The 21,353-nt window shown below is 64.8% G+C and overlaps 1 protein-coding gene across 1 annotated transcript; it reads right to left on the reverse strand.

The window, feature by feature from the left end:
• Window positions 1–390: 390 nt before the first annotated feature.
• On the reverse strand, window positions 391–18,895 carry LOC138832609 (formimidoyltransferase-cyclodeaminase-like). The gene is made up of 14 exons (XM_070030877.1): window positions 18,775–18,895; window positions 16,202–16,385; window positions 12,944–13,072; window positions 11,842–11,930; window positions 11,569–11,748; window positions 10,464–10,601; window positions 10,261–10,392; window positions 7,855–7,916; window positions 6,968–7,094; window positions 5,926–6,087; window positions 3,754–3,797; window positions 2,586–2,724; window positions 1,734–1,829; window positions 391–650 (listed from the first exon to the last, which is right to left on the reverse strand). Exons 1-14 carry the CDS (start codon window positions 18,826–18,828, stop codon window positions 564–566), a joined length of 1,623 nt encoding a protein of 540 aa, XP_069886978.1. The 5' UTR covers window positions 18,829–18,895; the 3' UTR covers window positions 391–563.
• Window positions 18,896–21,353: the final 2,458 nt, after the last annotated feature.

Consider the following 21,353-nt stretch of genomic DNA (forward strand, 5'->3'; position numbering starts at 1 on the left):
ATCACAAATACAACCCTACCTCTGGGGTTTGCCCGCAATGGTGCATCTGCGAGTCACTGCTTGATTATTGGAACCTCTAAGCCAGAGGTGCGTCCAGCAGGGAAGCTGAGGGAATGGAGCTCCAGGAAGGACAAGGGTGGGCTGGAGCTGGGGCCCTGGGTGGCTCCATGCTGCCAGAGCAAGAGCCCTGCGCCCCAAGGTCTTCCACCCGCCGGGGCTCAGCCCTCCGTTGGTCACCCTAGGCCCTGACCAGAGCCTCCTGGGTCCCAAACACGCTGCATGGGGGACCCTGGAGGTCTGGCTGTTACCTCCACGCAAGGCCAGAGGCCTCTGTCCTCGCCCTCCTCCCAGCCCATGTTCTGAGCTCTGCCCAAACGCAAGCACAGTGCACAGGTTTGCCATGGATTTACTGGAGGCCCGGGTAACAGAAGGTGGCCGTGTACCCACAGACTTCAGACTGGCCCCCTCCCCCTCCCTTCCCCCCATTTTGGCCCCAGCCCACACTGTGCTGAGGTCTGGGGCCGTGGGCAGATGGGGGTCACATCTATGGACATCGGCCACTGTCACTCTCCACGTGCCGCCAGGCTGTCCAGCACCGACGCGGCCTGGGCCTGGGCTTCCTGCAGGAGGCTGGAGATGCGCTGGCGGATCTGACAGACACAAAGGGAGTGTCACCTGAGCCTGCCGGCAGATCTGACAGACAGGTATCACCTCTACCCTGCCATGGCCACGCCCCTGCCCGAGACACTGCCCACCCCTCAGCCCGCCCTCCCCGAGACACTGCCCACCCCACAGCCCGCCCTCCCCGAGACACTGCCCACCCCACAGCCCGCCCTCCCCGAGACACTGCCCACCCCACAGCCCGCCCTCCCCGAGACACTGCCCACCCCACAGCCCGCCCTCCCCGAGACACTGCCCACCCCACAGCTGCCTGTGGGCCCGGCTTCCACAGCCACCTCCCTGCTGCCCGCCCCCAGGTGATGGGGTCATCAAAGCTGCTTCCGGCAGGCTTCTCATGGACGAGAGCTCCGGGGACAGCTGGGTCCGGCGACCTTGCAGACTCCGCTCTGCTCTTACTTCTTTCCTCAACTGGTCAGGGGAGGGCCGTGCCCACCACCCCGCAAGACAGTGACACACAGCCCAGAAGAGACCCACTGCCACCACCCCATTCTAGAATCAGCCACAAAATAGGTCCAGCAGAGAGATGCCACGGAACAGTGTCAGGGCTGGGGCTAGGGCTTCCTTCAGTGGAATGAGAATATTCTGGAACATGTTAGAGGTAGTGGCCACACAAGGCTGTGAGTGTGTTGAATGCCAACCAAACTGTGTGTGAGAGGTAGAAGGGGGAGTGGGGGGGGGGACAGAGACCGAGGATTGAACCCAGGGCGTCAGGCCTGCTAGGAAATGCTCTAGCACTGAGCCAAGCCCCACTCAAGGCGCTGTGCTTCGGTCTGGTGGGTGTGTGTTCTAACGGTGCTGTGGAGACCACCGCTGTGGTCCCCGGCCTGACAGGGCCAGGTCCTGAACAGTGCCACAGGCACAGGTTTGGTGCAATCTGTTCGGGGTCTTTCTACCCGCTGCTCCTCAGGCCCAGTGCACAGACTTCCCCGGGGCAGGGGCTGGGCAGCTCCCAGAGAGCACTGACCCAAAGCCTTGTCCACCTCCAGCTGGCCTGCCCACGAGGGGGGACGCAGGCCTCTGAACCCTGCCTGTCCCAGGCCCAGTCTGCCCACCTGGCCCTTAAACGCATCATCTGTCACGTCCTTCAGGTTGATAAGCACGTTGAAGTATGCACCAAAGACACCCATCTCCAAGGCTTTGGCTGCCACCTGGGGAAACACCAGGGAATGGAGCTGACTCCTGGACTCAGGACTGCCCAGCCCAGCCCAGAGACTTCGCCCCTCAGAAACCCACTGAGCAAGCAGCCTCAGCCAGGGCTCCACTAAGGGCCAGGTCAGGCCCCGACGGATGCCTTACCCTCACACCTGGGGGCCCTGCCCCTGCCCCACACAGAGACCCAGCCCGACTTCTGAGCTGCGAGTAGAAACCTCTTAGCAGAGCAGACGTGGGCCCTGGGGCCTGTGCGCTGACAAACTGGAAGCAAGGCCACAGCCCAGAAGCAAAGCTGTCTCTCTGAGCTGCACCCTCTGCAGCGTACACCTGTCCCCAAGGACGTCCTCTGGGGACCGAGGGCCACTTCTCTGGGTCTGGGATGCACTACTGAAAGCTGTCGTTCTTCCTGCAAAGACCTGTGGGCATGGGGTCCAGGGTGGCTGCAGAAACAGAGCCGTGGTTCATCCTGGCCTGTCTACACAGGAGACACAGGGTGAATCCAGATGACTGCTGGGACAGGGACAGGAAGAGGGAGGGGCGGCTGCCTGAAGCATTGTGCAGCCAGGGGCTCTGGAGACTCCGGGCCACCGGGCAGCTTGCAACAAGCCTCGGAGCAGCTGGCACCCAGCCCACGGAAGACAGAGGCTCCACACAGCAAGCTGGGCTCAAAACACAAACCAAAGGAGCCAGCCCAGCTGCAGAAGAAGGCCGAGGCCTCTACCAGAGGCCACCCGCGCCCCATGCACGTGTACCTGCAGATCTGACAGACAGGCCAGGTTCCCACACAGGGCCAGCTCCTGAAGCACCGGCCACAGCGAAGACACGGTCTCAGCCAGGGCCAGTGGCACAGATACTGCCTGCCTCAGCCCCTCCTGCAGGGCAGCCACGTGTCTGGAGGGAAAGAGTACTGGTGTGAGCTGGGCTCCGGGAGGTCACGTGTGTGGAGGAGGAGGGTGCTGGTGTGAGCTGGGCTCTGGGAGGCCGCGTGTGTGGAGGAGGAGGGTGCTGGTGTGAGCTGGGCTCTGGGAGGTCACGTGTGTGGAGGAGGAGGGTGCTGGTGTGAGCTGGGCTCTATCAGGCCGTGTGTCTGGAGGAGGAGGGTGCTGGTGTGAGCTGGGCTCTATCAGGCCGTGTGTCTGGAGGAGGAGGGTGCTGGTGTGAGCTGGGCTCTGGGAGGCCGCGTGTCTGGAGGAGGAGGGTGCTGGTGTGAGCTGGGCTCTGGGAGGTCACGTGTGTGGGGGAGGAGGGTGCTGGTGTGAGCTGGGCTCTGGGAGGCCGTGTGTGTGGAGGAGGAGGGTGCTGGTGTGAGCTGGGCTCTGGGAGGCCGCGTGTCTGGAGGAGGGTGCTGGTGTGAGCTGGGCTCTGGGAGGCCGCGTGTCTGGAGGAGGGTGCTGGTGTGAGCTGGGCTCTGGGAGGCCGCGTGTCTGGAGGAGGGTGCTGGTGTGAGCTGGGCTCTGGGAGGCCGCGTGTGTGGAGGAGGAGGGTGCTGGTGTGAGCTGGGCTCTGGGAGGCCGCGTGTCTGGAGGAGGGTGCTGGTGTGAGCTGGGCTCTATCAGGCCGTGTGTCTGGAGGAGGAGGGTGCTGGTGTGAGCTGGGCTCTGGGAGGCCGCGTGTGTGGAGGAGGAGGGTGCTGGTGTGAGCTGGGCTCTGGGAGGCCGCGTGTCTGGAGGAGGGTGCTGGTGTGAGCTGGGCTCTATCAGGCCGTGTGTCTGGAGGAGGAGGGTGCTGGTGTGAGCTGGGCTCTGGGAGGCCGCGTGTCTGGAGGAGGGTGCTGGTGTGAGCTGGGTGCAGGGCCCTCTGCCCCTGACTCCTCCCTGCAGGCTGAGCAATCAGAACCTCAGCAGGATCGGGCACAGGTCCCTCAGTGCCTCTGTTGGGGCTGGGCCAGGGCATCAGCTCTCCTCCACCCGGGTCGCTCACCTGCTCCTCTCCTCAGGAGTGCTCCTGGGCAGCTTCATGGCCTCCTGACAGTACAAAGAACAAATAACGCCTCACAGTGATCAGGGCTGTTCCCTGGGACACATGTCAGCAGCAGTGATGGCCACGGGGCAGACCACAGGGTAGGCCACAGGAAAGGCTACAGGGCAGACACATTCTCTGGGGGAAGAGCTTCTGAGATCTGTGCTGTACAGTTCTTGGCATCACCCCTCAGGGGAGGGCCACACTGCGAAGTCAGAGACCCACAGGTGCCTGGGAGGACAGGCACTGGGTCCTGAGAGGAAGACTGAAGTCCAGGAGGTCTTCTCAATTCTGCCCAGGATCCCTCCTACAGATGCCACACCCTCCAGCACCCACAGCCATTTCAAACAACACGTAAGCAGCTGCACGATGCCAAGAAGCCCAATGGCCTTCCCTCTGCCCACCCTGTCCCCTCCTGTCCCCACTGCCCACCCTGTCCCCTCCTGTCCCCATTGCCCTCCCTCCGTCCCCTCCTGTCACCCACTGCCCACCCTCCGTCCCATCCTGTCCCCACTGCCCACCCTCCGTCCCCTCCTGTCACCCACTGCCCACCCTCCGTCCCCTCCTGTCCCCACTGCCCACCCTCCATCCCCTCCTGTCTCCACTACCCACCCTCCGTCCCCTCCTGTCACCCACTGCCCACCCTGTCCCCTCCTGTCCCCACTGCCCACCCTCCATCCCCTCCTGTCCCCACTACCCACCCTCCATCCCCTCCTGTCACCCACCGCCCACCCTGTCCCCTCCTGTCCCCACTACCCACCCTCCATCCCCTCCTGTCCCCACTGCCCACCCTCCGTCCCCACTGCCCACCCTCCGTCCCCTCCTGTCCCCACTGCCCACCCTCCGTCCCCTCCTGTCCCCACTGCCCACCCTCCATCCCCTCCTGTCTCCACTGCCCACCCTCTGTCCCCTCCTGTCCCCACTGCCCACCCTCTGTCCCCTCCTGTCCCCACTGCCCACCCTCCGTCCCCTCCTGTCCCCACTGCCCACCCTCCGTCCCCTCCTGTCCCCACTGCCCACCCTCCGTCCCCTCCTGTCCCCACTGCCCACCCTCCATCCCCTCCTGTCTCCACTGCCCTCCCTCCGTCCCCTCCTGTCCCCACTTCCCACCCTCCGTCCCGGCCTGGTCCATCTGGAAATCTCTCATGTACTTGATAGGGTACTTCTCTCATTGGGAACTCCAGCATGCACAGCAACGTGAACCAATTCCGGGCTCACATGTGGGTGTGGTTTGCGTGGCGGCCCCTCTGGGGCTCTTGCCACACTATTTTGTGCTTTTCAGACACCTTTGGTGTTTATTTTCACCTTCTTCCCTGTCTTTTAATTTTTCATTTATCTACTTACTGTTCCCTCTACCTGTTTCCTAAACATTATGTCTTCAAATTAGTAACTAAGATTGTCCCTCAATTTATAGTTTAGCTCAAGGTGGATACTTTGCTCAGTTCTTTCTGCCCGTCGGTGTCTCCCGTCCTCGGCTGCCCCCAGTGGAGCGGGTGGCCCTTCCCTTGGCCCTCCTGCAGCTCCTCTCCAGCGCACTGTCTCCGCGGGCTGTTCATCTCCAGCTCTCCTTGACTTCCCTTGTGCAGCCAGAGCTCGTTTGGGGTCTCTCCTTCCTCCCTCTCTGGGTGGGGTGGCCTCTGGGTTCGGCACATCTCTGGGGAGGCTGGGGGCCCGGCTCTTCTCCCCCCAGCCCCCTAGCCTGGTCTCAGCCTCCCCGTCCTGGCCTCCCCGTCCCCGGCCTCCCCGCGGGCCTCCCCGTCCCCGGCCTCCCCGCGGGCCTCCCCGTCCCCGGCCTCCCCGTCCCCGGCCTCCCCGTCCCCGGCCTCCCCGTCCCCGGCCTCCCTGCGGGCCTCCCCGTCCCCGGCCTCCCCGCGGGCCTCCCCGTCCCCGGCCTCCCCGCGGGCCTCCCCGTCCCCGGCCTCCCCGTCCCCGGCCTCCCCGCGGGCCTCCCCGTCCCCGGCCTCCCCGTCCCCGGCCTCCCCGTCCCCGGCCTCCCCGCGGGCCTCCCCGTCCCCGGCCTCCCCGTCCCAGGCCTCCCCGCGGGCCTCCCCGTCCCCGGCCTCCCCGTCCCCGGCCTCCCCGCGGGCCTCCCCGCGGGCTCCCGCCCCAGCTCGCGTGGCCCCGCGCACTCACCAGGCAGCCGGCGAAGGCCCGCGCGTCCTCGTCCACCAGCGCGGCCAGGCGCGCGGAGGCCGCGTGGAAGGCGGGGATCAGGCGCCGCATGGCCGGGTCCAGATGCTCGAACCGGCGCCGCCCGTAGGTCATCTGGGCCACCATGGAGCCCAGCGCCGCGCCCTGCGAGGCCAGGCTGTGGGCCACCTGCCGGGGCCCGCACTAGGACCCCCTCCCCGGACCCCTCCCCGGACCCCCTCCCCGGACCCCTCCCCGGACCCCCTCCCCGGGCCCCCTCCCCGGACCCCTCCCCGGACCCCCTCCCCAGACCCCTCCCCCGACCCCCTCCCCGGACCCCCTCCCCGGGTCCCCTCCCCGGACCCCTCCCCCGACCCCTCCCCGGACTCCTCCCCAGGTTCCCTCCCCGGGCCCCCTCCCCGGACCCCCTCCCCGGACCCCTCCCCAGGTTCCGTCCCCGGACCCCTCCCCGGACCCCCTCCCCGGACCCCTCCCCGGATCCCCTCCCCGGACCCCCTCCCCGGGCCCCCTCCCCGGACCCCTCCCCGGACCCCCTCCCCAGACCCCTCCCCCGACCCCCTCCCCGGACCCCCTCCCCGGGTCCCCTCCCCGGACCCCTCCCCCGACCCCTCCCCGGACTCCTCCCCAGGTTCCCTCCCCGGGCCCCCTCCCCGGACCCCCTCCCCGGACCCCCTCCCCGGACCCCTCCCCGGACCCCTCCCCAGGTTCCGTCCCCGGACCCCTCCCCGGACCCCTCCCCGGACCCCCTCCCCGGGCCCCCTCCCCAGGTTCCCTCCCCGGACCCCTCCCCGGACCCCTCCCCGGACCCCTCCCCGGACCCCCTCCCCGGGCCCCCTCCCCGGACCCCTCCCCGGGCCCCTCCCCGGACCCCTCCCCGGGCCCCTCCCCTGACCCCCTCCCCAGGTTCCCTCCCCGGACCCCTCCCCGGACCCCTCCCCGGACCCCTCCCCGGACCCCTCCCCGGGCCCCCTCCCCAGGTTCCCTCCCCGGGTCCCGCACGCGGGTCCCCCCCTCCCGCACTCACCATGGCCGCCACAGTCGCCGCCACCGAGCCGCCCCCTGGGGCCGCAGAGCGCGCGCCCACCTCGCGGATGAAGGCGCTCAGGGACCCGTCCAGCAGGCTCCGCCCGGCGTCCTCCGGCACCAGGTACCTGCGGGCAGGCGGGGCTCTGGGCGGGGCCGGGCCGGGGCTCTGGGCGGGGCCGGGCCGGGGCTCTGGGCGGGGCCGGGCCGGGGCTCTGGGCGGGGCCGGGGCGGGGCTCTGGGCGGGGCCGGGGCTGGGCTCTGGGCGGGGCCGGGGCCCTGGGCGGGGCCGGGGCGGGGCTCTGGGCGGGGCCGGGGCGGGGCTCTGGGCGGGGCTCTGGGCGGGGCCGGGGTGGGGCTCTGGGCGGGGCTCTGGGCGGGGCCGGGGCTCTGGACGGGGCCGGGGCGGGGCCGGGGCGGGGCTCGGGGCGGGGCCGGGGCGGGGCTCGGGGCGGGGCCGGGGCGGGGCCGGGCTCTGGGCGGGGCCGGGGCGGGGCTCTGGGCCTGGGCGGGGCGTGGGCGTGGCTCGGGGCGGGGCGGGGCAGGGGCGTGGCTCTGGGCCGGGCGGGGCGTGGGCGTGGCTCGGGGCGGGGCGGGGCAGGGGCGTGGCTCTGGGCCGGGCGGGGCTCTGGGCCTGGGCGGGGCAGGGGCGTGGCTCTGGGCGGGGCGGGGCGGGGCTCTGGGCGGGGCCGGGGCGGGGCTCTGGGCCTGGGCGGGGCGTGGGCGTGGCTCGGGGCGGGGCGGGGCTCTGGGCCTGGGCGGGGCAGGGGCGTGGCTCTGGACGGGGCAGGGCGGGGCTCTGGGCCTGGGCGGGGCAGGGGCGTGGCTCTGGGCCGGGCGGGGCTCTGGGCCTGGGAGGGGGGGCGGGAGGGGCGGGAGGGGCCTCACTCGATGATTCTCTCCTTGGGGTTGAAGGGCGCCAGCGAATCCAGGCCCAGCCTGTGGATCACCTGGAGGAGAGGGTCCCCCTCAGCCCTGCCTGTGGCCCAGAGCCGGATTTGCCTCTTGGGAGGCTGCCACACCCCCTCCAGGTGCCCCCAAATGGCTCCTGAAAGACTGCACCCACAGGAAACAGGCCAGAGAGGGGCACGGCTGCCCAGCACAGGGTCTGGGAACCAGGCCCCGGCCGAGCGGCCCGGGCCCCGTCTGGGGACGAGGTTCTGACTGTCAGTGTCTAAGAAGGCTGGGGTGACGGTGAGAAAGGTGAGTGTCACCCACATTCGGGGTGAAATGCTAACACTCGTGTGACGGTGGCGCTGTTCCTTCCGAGACACACCCCAAGAGTGGACACTCTGGGCCAGAGACCACAGAATGACCAGCAAGGGGCCCAGGGCCTCCCAGCACCGAAGAAAAGACCTCAGAGAGTTCCTCAGCCGTTGTCAACGCTGGCTGAGCCGGATAGGCTGTCGGAGGCCACTAATCCTGACTCTGGCTCTGTCCTAAGAGAGTGGCCCTCCTGGCAGTCCTGCGGTGCACCAGACCACAGACACAGGGGTGGCATGGCCATGGACCGTGTGGTGCACCAGACCGCAGACACAGGGGTGGCATGACCATGGACCGTGCAGCGCACCAGACCGCAGACACGGGTGGCATGGCCATGGACCGTGTGGCGTGCCGGACCGCAGACACAGGGGTGGCATGCTATGGATGAATTACACTGGCCGGAAGAAGGATCTTGGCAACTTCCTTGCCGCTGGGCTTCCTCAACCCCTTGACTGGCACAGCTCCCTACCCAGTGTTTCCAGGGCTGCAAGCACAAGGCTCAGCTTAAAGTACCCTCTGGGAGGGATAGAGCCCCCAAGCACACAGCTGGAGCATAAGTCCCCTTCGGAGGAGAAATAAACCCAGGATGACAAGAACTGCTGCAGATACACTTCCAAAGAGCATGTGCTCAGAAATTGTGAAGCCAGGATTCCGAGTCCCAAGTGATAGGGTGCCAGCTGTGAGCAAAAGAAGCTGTGTTCAAGCCCTGTACCAGCGCATGTACACACACACACACACACACACACACACACAAAGAGAATATTCTTGGAACTAAGGAAGGATAGTATCTACAAATCTACTAATCTAGAAAACACTTAGCTTAGTCAAAACCAAGACACATCTAGCAGGAATAAGAAGGCAGGCCCTGGAGTGGAAATGTGTCTGGACTGAGCTGGCTGTGCTGCCCTCTCACCTCCCCAAGAGACCTTTGCTTCTTTTTTGTTCTTTCTTTTTTTGCCAGTCCTGGAGCTGGGCACTGACTTCAGGGCCTGGGCACTGTCCCTGAGCTTCTTTTGTTCAATGCTAGCACTCTACCACTGGAGCCACAGCACCACTGCTAGGTTTTTCTGTCTATGTGGTACTGAGGAATTAAACCCAGGGCTTCATGCATGCTAGGTAAGCACTCTACCACTGAGCCACCTTCCCAGCCCAGACCTTTGCTTCTGGAAGATGGAGAAGATGTGTCTGCATGCTCCCAGAGGAAAACAGGAGATTTGGAATCCAGTGATGCAGCCATTGTACCAGAAGGTATAGAAAGACATCCCCAAACGTCCGAGCTACAGAGCAAAGCCCTGGGGCCCTCCACAGAGGCCTGTGGGCACAAGACACGCTTGGGGCAGACTCAACAGGAAGGCTGTGGGATCACACACAAGCCTGCACAGTGTGACTCTGTTTAGGGATGTGATTAGACGAAGGAAAGGTCACATGTTCAAAGAGAGTAGGAAGGTGAGAGTAACAACACTGCTCAACTCTGGAGCAGACTTCTGCTCACGCCAAGGTGTCGAATTCTTCCCAAAAGTCAATGACATTGTCTAGCATTGACAGCAGGTGCTGAAGGTTTTTGTTGTTGTTGTTGTTGTTGTTTTGTCCAGTTGTGGGGCCTGAACTCTGGGCCTGGTGCTGTCCCTCAGCAATTCAGCTCAAGGCTAGCGCTCTGCCACTTGAGCCACAGCGCCACTTCTGGCTTTTTCTGTTTATGTGGTGCTGAGGAATCGAACCCAGGGCCTCAGGCATGCAAGGCAAACGCTCTACCACTGAGCCATCTTCCCAGCCCTCAAAAATATTTTTTAAAATCAGGAGACAAAGGAAAAAAGAGAAGAGTAAAATCTTCTCGTTTTCATAGCAGGTGATGAAAATGAAAATCGTGATTCCTACACTCAAGCCAGGGAAACAGGAGCTGGAGCTGGGGATGGGGAAGCGGGCCTCTCAGGGTTGAGCCCGGGCCTCTGAGGCCTGCTCCCAGAGCCCACAGCCCCAGAGATGGTGCCCGGAGCCTTCCGGAGCCTGCCCCACCCCCTGGGCCAGACTCACCAGCCTGATGCGCTGCTCCTCCTCCAGCACGAACAGGTTCTCCTTGTGGCAGTAGAAGGCTGCAGTGTCCAGCAAGGCCTTCAGGGGCACCAGGCCCACTAGCTGGGAGCCCACCACCGGCAGGCTCAGCTCCTGCCAAGGCAGGTGTGGTGTCAGCCCGGGGGTGGGGGCGCAGGCTGGGAGTGGGCACCCGCGCTGCCCACCTGAGCCTCTCTGCAGGTCTCCTCATAGACTGTGTGCAGGCCGGTGACCTCGAAGTCCAGGAGGTTTGTGGACACCTGAGCCAAGTTCTTCTCATCCAGGTACCAGCCGATGCCCTGGACCTTTTTCAAGCGTCCTGGCTGCAAAGGAATCACGTTTCCCGGGTTGGAGAGGGAGGCCCGCCCCCGGGCCCTGCCCAAGCCTTCCAGGCGCTGGGTATCGAGCGCCCCTCACCATGCCTGGGCTCCCCAGTGCAGGGCAAGGGGGGACAGCCTGACAGCCAGGCCCTTCTCTGGCCGGGGTCCGCTAGGGGACGGCACCGTGAGTGCCCACCCACCTGTGCCCTGGAGGAGCTGCTGGGCCAGCAGGGTGCCAATTCCCCTTCTCCCAAGCCCCTTCCTCTCTGGCCCTCACTAAGCCATGTGAGGGGCCCTGGACAGAGCCCCTGAGTGGGGAAGGACAAAGACTTGAGGGTCCCCTGCTCTGAGTGGCACACGTGCAGCGTGTGTATCGCCGAGAAGCGGGGCTCCCGGGCTCCGAGGGTTAGGGACCGGAACCTGGGCACCCGCCACCTGGGGCTGGAGACAGCTGCTCTGTCCTCAGGATGAATGCTGCTTTGGGCTGTTTTGGGTTTTGCTGGTACTCGGGCTCGAACCCTGTGCCTCTCATTCTCACTCTGCTTTTCCCTCACGTCTAGCATGCTACTACTTGGGCCACACCCCCGGTTCTAGCTCTGGTTCTTTGGGGACAGGAGTCTCCAAGATTTGTCTGCCCAGGCCGGCTTCAGACCTCAGCCTCCCGAGTGGCTTGGATTGTAGGCATGAACCACTGACCTAGCAGTGCTGCACGTGTTTAGTAGCAGGCTCTGGGCCTGCCTCTGTGGAAATGTCTGCCACAGCAAGTGCTCCTCACACCCTGACCTTGCTGGTGGGAGCCGGTCCTTAGTCAGAGGCCAAGCCGCCTGATGGCCATGCTATGGAGACAGCTGACCCCTCCATACTGATTGGCTCCTCCCCGGTCTCAGCCCTACCCCCCCCACGAGCTGCTGTGGCTCCCAGAATAGGGGGTGGGGTGGGAATGAGAAAAAAGAAGCCCACGGCCACTTGCCTGGTCCTTCCCTCGGCCCTGCTCCCTCAGGTTGAGGGCGATGCGGTGGGCCTGCTCCTTGGTACTGAGCAGGTTGATGTTGAAGGCGATGAGGAATTTCCGAGCACCCGTGACCGTGGCTCCCCAGCTGGGGACGAAGGAGCTGGGGCCGAAGTCAGGGGCCCATTCTGCCTGCTTGAGCTGTGGGGCATTCCACAGGGTAAGGAGGACCTGGGCACCAGGACTGGGGGGAGGGCAGCCACCCACCCAGGCCCGGCCTTCTGAGCACAGCACCTTCTCAGGCAGACCCTCGTACTCCCCCGCCCGGATGGCTGGCAGGGTTCGACGACCAGCTGTCCGCGCTGCCTGGCCGTACAGGTACACTGCAAGGGAGCCAGCTGGTCAGGTCCCCGGTGAGGGAGAGCTGGTGTCCAGGGCACCGGGCCCCAGGTAGGCAGCTCCTCCAGCCTCAGCCAGGGGCAGACCGCCCACCCTGCCCTCAGGATGATATCAAGATTGCCATGGGCACGGCATGCGGCTCACACCCACCTGGCCGTGGTCAGGAGAACCGAGGTGTGGATGACCCTAACCGCAGCAGCCGGAACAAGACAAATACAGAGAAAACCCCTGCGAGCCCCACTGCAGTGCCTGCAGCATCAGAGGTCACCTTTGCGACGGAAGCATCCAGGCCTGGCTGCCCGCCACCCTTGCTGTCCATACCTGCTTGACAAAGTTTATCTCCCAGAGTGCAACCGACCAATCTCACTGGACAGCTCACTGGACAGCTAACTGCCCTGCCCAGAAGCAGAGCCTGGAGTGGGCATGGCTGTGTCCCGTGGTCAGTGGGCGTGTCTGTGTCCCATGGTCAGTGGGCGTGTCTGTGTCCCGTGGTCAGTGGGCGTGGATGTGTCCAGTGGTCAGTGGGCGTGGATGTGTCCCATGGTCGATGGGTGTGGCTGTGTCCTGTGGTGGTTGTGGATGTGTCCTATGGTGAGTGGGTGTGGCAGTGTTCTGTGGTCTGTGGGCGTGGCTGTGTCCTGTGGTGAGTGGGTGGGGCTGTGTTCTGTGCTCAGTGGGCATGGCTGTGTCCTGTGGTCAGTGGGTGGGGCTGTGTCCTGTGGTCAGTGGGTGGGGCTGTGTCCTGTGGTCAGTAGGCATGGCTGTGTCCTGTGGTCAGTGGGCGTGGCTGTGTCCTGTGGTCAGTGGGTGGGGCTGTGTCCTGTGGTCAGTAGGCGTGGCTGTGTCCTGTGGTCAGTGGGTGGGGCTGTGTCTGAGAGATGGGATTACAGGCACGTCCACCTCACGTGCCAGACCTGAGCTTCTGAGAGATGTCAAGGGCAGAGAACAGGAAGGTGCTTCATGTCCCTGGAACCCCAGGGCTTCTCAGGGCACTCACCGGGCACATGCAGCTCCTCCGCCAGCCTCCGGCCGAAGGCCTGGGCACAGAGCACACACTCGTCCATGCTGACACCCCTCACTGGGATGAAGGGGCAGACATCCAGAGCCCCCATGCGAGGGTGCTCCCCTGTGGATACAGGGGAGGGACATGGAGGGTGCTCCCCTGTGGGCACACGGGAGGGACATGGAGGGTGCTCCCCTGAAGGCACACGGGAGGGACATGGAGGGTGCTCCCCTGCAGAGCACAGGGGAGGGACATGGAGGGTGCTCCCCTGCAGAGCACAGGGGAGGGACATGGAGGGTGCTCCCCTGTGGGCACACAGGAGGGACATGGAGGGTGCTCCCCTGCGGGCACACAGGAGGGACATGGAGGGTGCTCCCCTGGGGGCACACAGGAAGGACATGGAGGGTGCTCCCCTGGGGGCACACAGGAAGGACATGGAGGGTGCTCCCCTGTGGGCACACGGGAGGGACATGGAGGGTGCTCCCCTGTGGGCACACGGGAGGGACATAGAGGGTGCTCCCCTGCAGAGCAGAGGGGAGGGACATGGAGGGTGCTCCCCTGCAGAGCAGAGGGGAGGGACATGGAGGGTGCTCCCCTGCAGACACACAGGAGGGACATGGAGGGTGCTCCCCTGTGGGCACACGGGAGGGACATGGAGGGTGCTCCCCTGAAGGCACACGGGAGGGACATGGAGGGTGCTCCCCTGCAGAGCACAGGGGAGGGACATGGAGGGTGCTCCCCTGGGGGCACACAGGAGGGACATGGAGGGTGCTCCCCTGCAGGCACACGGGAGGGACATAGAGGGTGCTCCCCTGTGGGCACACGGGAGGGACATGGAGGGTGCTCCCCTGTGGGCACACGGGAGGGACATGGAGGGTGCTCCCCAGCAGAGCAGAGGGGAGGGACATGGAGGGTGCTCCCCTCCGGGCACACGGGAGGGACATGGAGGGTGCTCCCCTGAAGGCACACAGGAGGGACATGGAGGGTGCTCCCCTGCAGACACACAGGAGGGACTTGGAGGGTGCTCCTCTGCAGGCACACAGGAGGGACTTGGAGGGTGCTCCCCTGGGGGCACTCGGGAGGGACATGGAGAGTGCTCCCCTGCAGGCACACAGGAGGGACTTGGAGGGTGCTCCCCTGCAGGCACACAGGAGGGACTTGGAGGGTGCTCCCCTGGGGGCACACAGGAGGGACTTGGAGGGTGCTCCCCTGGGGCCACACAGGAGGGAGATGGAGGGTGCTCCCCTGGGGGCACACAGGAGGGACATGGAGGGTGCTCCCCTGGGGGCACACAGGAGGGAGATGGAGGGTGCTCCCCTGCAGGCACACAGAAGGGACTTGGAGGGTGCTCCCCTGCAGACACACGGGAGGGACATGGAGAGTGCTCCCCTGGGGGCACACAGGAGGGACATGGAGGGTGCTCCCCCGTGGGGCACACGAGAGGGACATGGAGGATGCTCCCCTCCGGGCACACGGGAGGGACATGGAGGGTGCTCCCCTGCGGGCACACGGGAGGGACATGGAGGGTGCTCCCCTGTGGGCACACAGGAAGGACATGGAGGGTGCTCCCCTCCGGGCACACGGGAGGGACATGGAGGGTGCTCCCCTGTGGGCACATGGGAGGGACATGGAGGGTGCTCCCCTGTGGGCACACGGGAGGGACATGGAGGGTGCTCCCCTGTGGGCACACGGGAAGGACATGGAGGGTGCTCCCCTGGGGGCACACAGGAGGGACATGGAGGGTGCTCCCCTGTGGGCACACGGGAGGGACATGGAGGGTGCTCCCCTCCGGGCACACAGGAGGGACATGGAGGGTGCTCCCCTGGGGGCACACAGGAGGGAGATGGAGGGTGCTCCCCTGTGGGCACACAGGAGGGAGATGGAGGGTGCTCCCCTGCGGGCACACAGAAGGGACTTGGAGGGTGCTCCCCTGTGGGCACACGGGAGGGACATGGAGAGTGCTCCCCTGGGGGCACACAGGAGGGACATGGAGGTGCTCCCCCGTGGGGCACACGAGAGGGACATGGAGGGTGCTCCCCCGTGGGGCACACGAGAGGGACATGGAGGGTGCTCCCCTGCGGGCACACGGGAGGGACATGGAGGGTGCTCCCTTGCGGGCACACGGGAGGGACATGGAGGGTGCTCCCCGTGGGGCACACGGGAGGGACATGGAGGGTGCTCCCCTGTGGGCACACGGGAGGGACATGGAGGGTGCTCCCCTGTGGGCACACGGGAGGGACATGGAGGGTGCTCCCCTGTGGGCACACGGGAGGGACATGGAGGGTGATCCCCTGTGGGCACATGGAGTGGAAGCTCGTGCATGCCCCCTTTCAGTCCCCAGTCTGTTCTCCATCATCCACACAGCTGGCCGCTCTGAGCACAGGGAAATATCCAGTCACTAGGGGCAGCAGCAACTTTCCCCACAAACCTGCGGGATGCCAGAGATCCCAGGAAACAACCGAGCTGTCGCCATGGCCAGGAAGAGAGGCCCTAAGACCCTGGAGAGGCCACCAGGCCTGAGCAAACTGGTGCCTCCGGGATGAACCTCTCTCTTTCCTCCAAGGACCAGAAACAGCCTGGCCCTCCCTGGCTCCCACCAGTTTTCTCAGCCTTCGCAGTGCGTCCCCGCCAGCCTGTCCGGCTCTGGGTCCCCCAGACTGGCCAGGCTGGAGGGGGATGGGGGTGTCTGCCCTGGGGGAGTCTGTCCCGGGAGGGTTCTGTCCCGGGGGGGGGCGTTCTGCCACAGGGGAGGGCTTCTCTCTGGCAGCAAATCCTTGCCACCACATTGCTCTGCTGTGGTGGAGAAGCCAGTCTCTCGGCCCACAAACCCAGCTCTTCCTCCCCTTGGCAAAACTCTCATCTGCTTTCTGCTTTGACCCCCGTGATCCCCCTCCCCGCCCCCCTACCCTCAGGGCACTGTGTCCACTGACCTTTGCCTCTGCCTTCCCCATCCCCAGTGTTTGGTTTGGAGGAGCCAGACAGGCTGGTGTCCTGGGATAAGCAAGCCCCTGCAGGTCAGGACAGTGGGTGCCCGGCCCCTCCCAGGCAGCCAGGCTCACAGACCCAGCAGAGAGCTGCAGGAAGACCAGGCCACACCCAGGGCGGCCCTAACCTGGACCCCAGCCCGACAGCCCCAACCTCAGGGCTGGAGGAGACGCCCCGGGGCAGCCTAGCTGGAGCCATTTCCTCTCAAGACACAGGGACAGGACTCTGAGCCAGGGCAATGCCCGCCTCTCCCCAGGCCGGCCTTACCCTTGTGTCTGCTCATGTCGATGAGCCGCCAGGCTGCGCGGGCTGCGCCGAGCGCCCCCTCCACCACGCACTCGGGCGGCCCCACGAAGGTGTAGACCGTGCGGTTGGCAGAAGGCCCCGCGTCCACGTCCAGGAGCACACAGCCCGGCGTCTGGGCGATGGCCTGGGAGATGGCATCGATCACCTGGACAGGACCAGGCCCGCGCTCAGTCCCCTGGGGAGGGGAAGAGCTCAGGCCTGGCTGCAGGATCCAGGCTGGGGAGGGGTCCCAGGGAGCCGACCCTCACACCATCACCTCCAGAGTCCTTCCCCCACACCATCACCTCCACAGTCCCTACCCCCACACCATCACCTCCAGAGTCCCACCCCCCAACCATCACCTCCAGAGTCCCTCCCCTCACACCAAGCTCCCCTGGGAGCCAGAAGACAGGGCTGCATTGAGGGACCAGAAGGGACAAGTCCTGCTGCACCCCACAAGCTCCTTTGTCCGTATCCTGATACGCCACACTCTCACTTCCTCTACATTCTCACCTCCTCCATGCTCTCACCTCCTCCTCCACGCTCTCACCTCCTCCTCCACGCTCTCACCTCCTCCTCCACGCTCTCACCTCCTCCACGCTCTCACCTCCTCCACGCTCTCACCTCCTCCTCCACGCTCTCACCTCCTCCTCCACGCTCTCACCTCCTCCACGCTCTCACCTCCTCCACGCTCTCACCTCCTCCTCCACACTCTCACCTCCTCCACGCTCTCACCTCCTCCACGCTCTCACCTCCTCCTCCACGCTCTCACCTCCTCCTCCACGCTCTCACCTCCTCCTCCATGCTCTCACCTCCTCCACGCTCTCAACTCCTCCGCCACGCTCTCACCTCCTCCTCCACGCTCTCACCTCCTCCACGCTCTCACCTCCTCCTCCACGCTCTCACCTCCTCCTCCACGCTCTCACCTCCTCCTCCACTCTCTCACCTCCTCCACGCTCTCACCTCCTCCTCCACGCTCTCACCTCCTCCTCCAAGCTCTCACCTCCTCCACGCTCTCACCTCCTCCACGCTCTCACCTCCTCCACGCTCTCACCTCCTCCTCCACGCTCTCACCTCCTCCTCCACACTCTCACCTCCTCCTCCACGCTCTCACCTCCTCCACGCTCTCACCTCCTCCTCCACGCTCTCACCTCCTCCTCCACGCTCTCACCTCCTCCACGCTCTCACCTCCTCCTCCACGCTCTCACCTCCTCCACGCTCTCACCTCCTCCTCCACGCTCTCACCTCCTCCTCCACGCTCTCACCTCCTCCTCCACGCTCTCACCTCCTCCACGCTCTCACCTCCTCCTCCACGCTCTCACCTCCTCCTCCACGCTCTCACCTCCTCCACGCTCTCACCTCCTCCTCCACGCTCTCACCTCCTCCACCACGCTCTCACCTCCTCCTCCACGCACTCACCTCCTCCTCCACGCTCTCACCTCCTCCTCCACGCACTCACCTCCTCCTCCAGGTCTCACCTCCTCCTCCACGCTCTCACCTCCTCCATGCTCTCACCTCCTCCTCCACGCTCTCACCTCCTCCTCCACGCTCTCACCTCCTCCACGCTCTCACCTCCTCCTCCACGCTCTCACCTCCTCCTCCACGCTCTCACCTCCTCCTCCACGCTCTCACCTCCTCCTCCACGCTCTCACCTCCTCCTCCACGCTCTCATCTCCTCCACGCTCTCACCTCCTCCTCCACGCTTTCACCTCTTCCTCCACGCTCTCAACTCCTCCACGCTCTCACCTCCTCCACGCTCTCACCTCCTCCTCCACGCTCTCACCTCCTCCTCCACGCTCTCACCTCCTCCACGCTCTCACCTCCTCCTCCACGCTCTCACCTCCTCCTCCACGCTCTCACCTCCTCCTCCACGCTCTCACCTCCTCCTCCACGCTCTCACCTCCTCCTCCACGCTCTCACCTCCTCCTCCACGCTCTCACCTCCTCCTCCACGCTCTCACCTCCTCCTCCACGCTCTCACCTCCTCCACGCTCTCACCTCCTCCTCCACGCTCTCACCTCCTCCTCCACGCTCTCACCTCCTCCTCCACGCTCTCACCTCCTCCTCCACGCTCTCACCTCCTCCTCCACGCTCTCACCTCCTCCACGCTCTCACCTCCTCCACGCTCTCACCTCCTCCACGCTCTCACCTCCTCCTCCACGCTCTCACCTCCTCCACGCTCTCACCTCCTCCACGCTCTCACCTCCTCCTCCACGCTCTCACCTCCTCCACGCTCTCACCTCCTCCTCCATGCTCTCACCTCCTCCACGCTCTCACCTCCTCCTCCACGCTCTCACCTCCTCCTCCATGCTCTCACCTCCTCCACGCTCTCACCTCCTCCACGCTCTCACCTGCTCCTCCACGCTCTCACCTCCTCCTCCACGCTCTCACCTCCTCCACGCTCTCACCTCCTCCATGCTCTCACCTCCTCCACGCTCTCACCTCCTCCTCCACGCTCTCACCTCCTCCACGCTCTCACCTCCTCCTCCACGCTCTCACCTCCTCCCCCATGCTCTCACCTCCTCCACGCTCTCACCTCCTCCCCCATTCCCTCACCTCCTGGTTGTTCCCCTCTGAGAAGTTGGGGACACATTCCACCAGCTGGGTCATGGCCAGTGTCTTGCTCTGGACGTCCTCTGGAGGGACTGTGCAGGGATTCTGCGTGATCTCCAGCAGCCAAAGTCCGTGGTGCTGCCCCAGGCTGGGCTTCTTATTAACCAGCCAGTCTGGGAGGAGTGAGCTCGCTGGAGCAGGGCACAGCCCCTTGGCAGGGGCTGAGGTCCCCAGAGGGCCGTTCCAGGCCTGCGTGGCCCATGCCACCCACCCTGGAGGCTGAAGTCCAGAGGGAGGCTCCATGCAGGCTGGCCCGGGCTGCCAGGCGACCCCCTGGGTGACCCCAGCCCTCCGGTGCCCTCCACGTGGGTTTCTCGATCCCTGGGCAACCTTGGGTTTGTATTGCTTCTTCTACAGCTCTGGGCCTCAGGCCTGTGGTGAGGGAGAGGCTACAGCTGAGGTCCAGCATGGAGCCTGAGCTCAGACACACAGCGAGAACCAGAGTACAGGTGTGTGAGCACATGGGTGTCATGTGTGAGGACATGTGCTGTGTGTGAGCATGGGAAGTGTGAGTGTGGTATGGGTGAGGTATGAGTGTACAAGAGTGGGAGTGCACACAGGGCACGTGGGCTGTTGGTGTGAATGTGCTGTGAGAGTATACAGATGGTGTGTAGATGCTGAGTGTGTGAGGGAGGACGCTGGGAGGGTGAATGCTGGGGTGTGGGAGTGGATCAGTGCTGTGCATCAGGAATTGGTGTGTGGATGAATGTCATTGGGTGCTGATGTGTGGGTGGATGCTAGTGAGGGTGTGGTGGGTGTCGGTCTTGGGGTGTGAGGTGTTAGTGTGGGTGGGTGTGAGCATTGGTATGAAGATCCATATTGGAGGATAGGTCTGACACATGTGGATGTTGGCATGTGTTGGTGTGGATGTTGGGGTGTATGCTATGTGTGGATGTTGGCATGTTGGTGTGTGGATGTTGGGACATGTGTGTTGATATGCATGGATGTTGGGGTATGTATTGATATGTGTGGATGTTGGGGTGTGTATTGATATGTGTGGGTGTTGGCATATATTGGTGTGGGTGTATGTGGATGTTGGTATGTGTAGGTGCTGGTGTGTGTTGGTGTGTATGTTGGGGGGTGTTAATATGTGTGGACATTGGTATGTTGGTGTGTGGATGCTGGTGTGTGTTGATATGTGTGTGTGTATTGGTGTGGATGTTGGGGGTGTTGATATGTGTGGGTGCTGATGTGTGTTGGTGTGGATGTGGGGGCATGTTTGTTGATATGTGTGTATGTGTGTGTGTTGATGTGGATATTGGGGCGTGTGTGTTGCTATGTGTGGATGTTGGGGCGTGTGGGTTGATATGTGTGGATGATGGGGCATGTTTGTTGATATGTATGTGTGTGTGTGTTGGTGTGGATGTTGGGGGTCTGTTGATATGAATGGGTGTTAGTGTGGGGTGGATGCGGTATAGGGAAGGTGATGCATGCTAGGATGGGTGGATACTGATGTGTGAGAGCTGTGTGGGTGCTGGCCGGTGTGAGTGGGTTCGCTGCTGTGGATACAGTCTGCCGTGTGCAGTGTGTTCCCCAAGGCAGGCAGGTAAAGGTACCGCAGCTCTTCCCACTGGAAAGCTCCCCAGCCCCAGGTGAATTGGGAAGTCAGGCCTGGACTCTGAGCTCCTGGGCTCTGGACTCCTGGGCTCCAAGCTCCTGGGCTCCAGGCTCCTGGTTTCCTGGGCTCCTAGGATCTGGGCTCCAGGGCTCCAGGCTCCTGGGCTCTGGGGTCCAGAGCTCCGGGCTCCTGGGCTCTGAGCTCCTGGATTCCAAGCTCCTGGGCTCCAGGGCTCCAGGGCTCCAAGCTTCTGGGCTCTGGGGTCCGGAGCTCCAGGCTCCTGGTTTCCTGGGCTCCTAGGCTCCTGGGCTCCTAGGCTCCGAGCTCCTAGGTTCCAATCTCCTGGGATCCTGGGCTCTGGACTCCTGGGCTCCAAGCTCTGGGGCTCCTGGGTTCCTGGGATCCAGGCTCCTGGGATCTAGGCTCCTGGCTCCTGGGCTCCAAGCTCCTGGGCTCTTGGGTTCTGGGCTTCTGGGCTCTGGGCTCCTGGGCTCTGAGCTCCTGGGCTCCAAGCTCCTGGGCTCTTGGGTTCTGGGCTTCTGGGCTCTGGGCTCCTGGGCTCTGAGCTCCTGGGCTCTGGGCTCCTGGGCTCTTGGGTTCTGGGCTCCTGGGCTCTGGCCTCCGGGCTCCTGGGCTCCAAGCTCCTGGGCTCCTGGACACTGGGCTCTGGCCTGCTGAGCTCCTGGCTCTGGGGCTCCAGGCTCCTGGGCTCTGGGCTCCAGGCTTCTGGGCTCTGAGCTCCTGGGCTCCTAGGCTCTGGGCTCCTAGGCTCCTGGCCTACTAGGCTCTGGGCTCCAGGGCTCCGGACTCTGGGGCTCCGAGCTCCTGGGCTCTGGGGCTCCAAGTTTTTGGTCTCTGGACTCCAGGGCTCCTGAACTCTGAGCTCCTGGTCTCTTGAGTTCCTGGGATCTGGGCTTCGGGGCTCTTGGCTTGTGGGCTCAAGGCTTGTGGGCTCCGAGCTCCT

Source organism: Dipodomys merriami, unplaced genomic scaffold (genome assembly GCF_024711535.1).
Source record: "Dipodomys merriami isolate MVZ:Mamm:240054 unplaced genomic scaffold, mDipMer1.0.p SCAF_2, whole genome shotgun sequence".
Lineage (NCBI taxonomy): Eukaryota > Metazoa > Chordata > Mammalia > Rodentia > Heteromyidae > Dipodomys > Dipodomys merriami.

Bases quoted from the DNA above. Each gene is read 5' to 3' on its own strand.
- LOC138832609 (XM_070030877.1), bottom strand. From the start codon at position 18,828: ATGACCCAGCTGGTGGAATGTGTCCCCAACTTCTCAGAGGGGAACAAC. The intron at 3,798-5,925 runs GTGAGTGCGCGG...TTGTACTGTCAG, and splicing joins GGGCCTTCGCCGGCTGCCTG to GAGGCCATGAAGCTGCCCAG. The intron at 651-1,733 runs GTGGGCAGACTG...TGTGTCTGTCAG, and splicing joins ATGATGCGTTTAAGGGCCAG to ATCCGCCAGCGCATCTCCAG.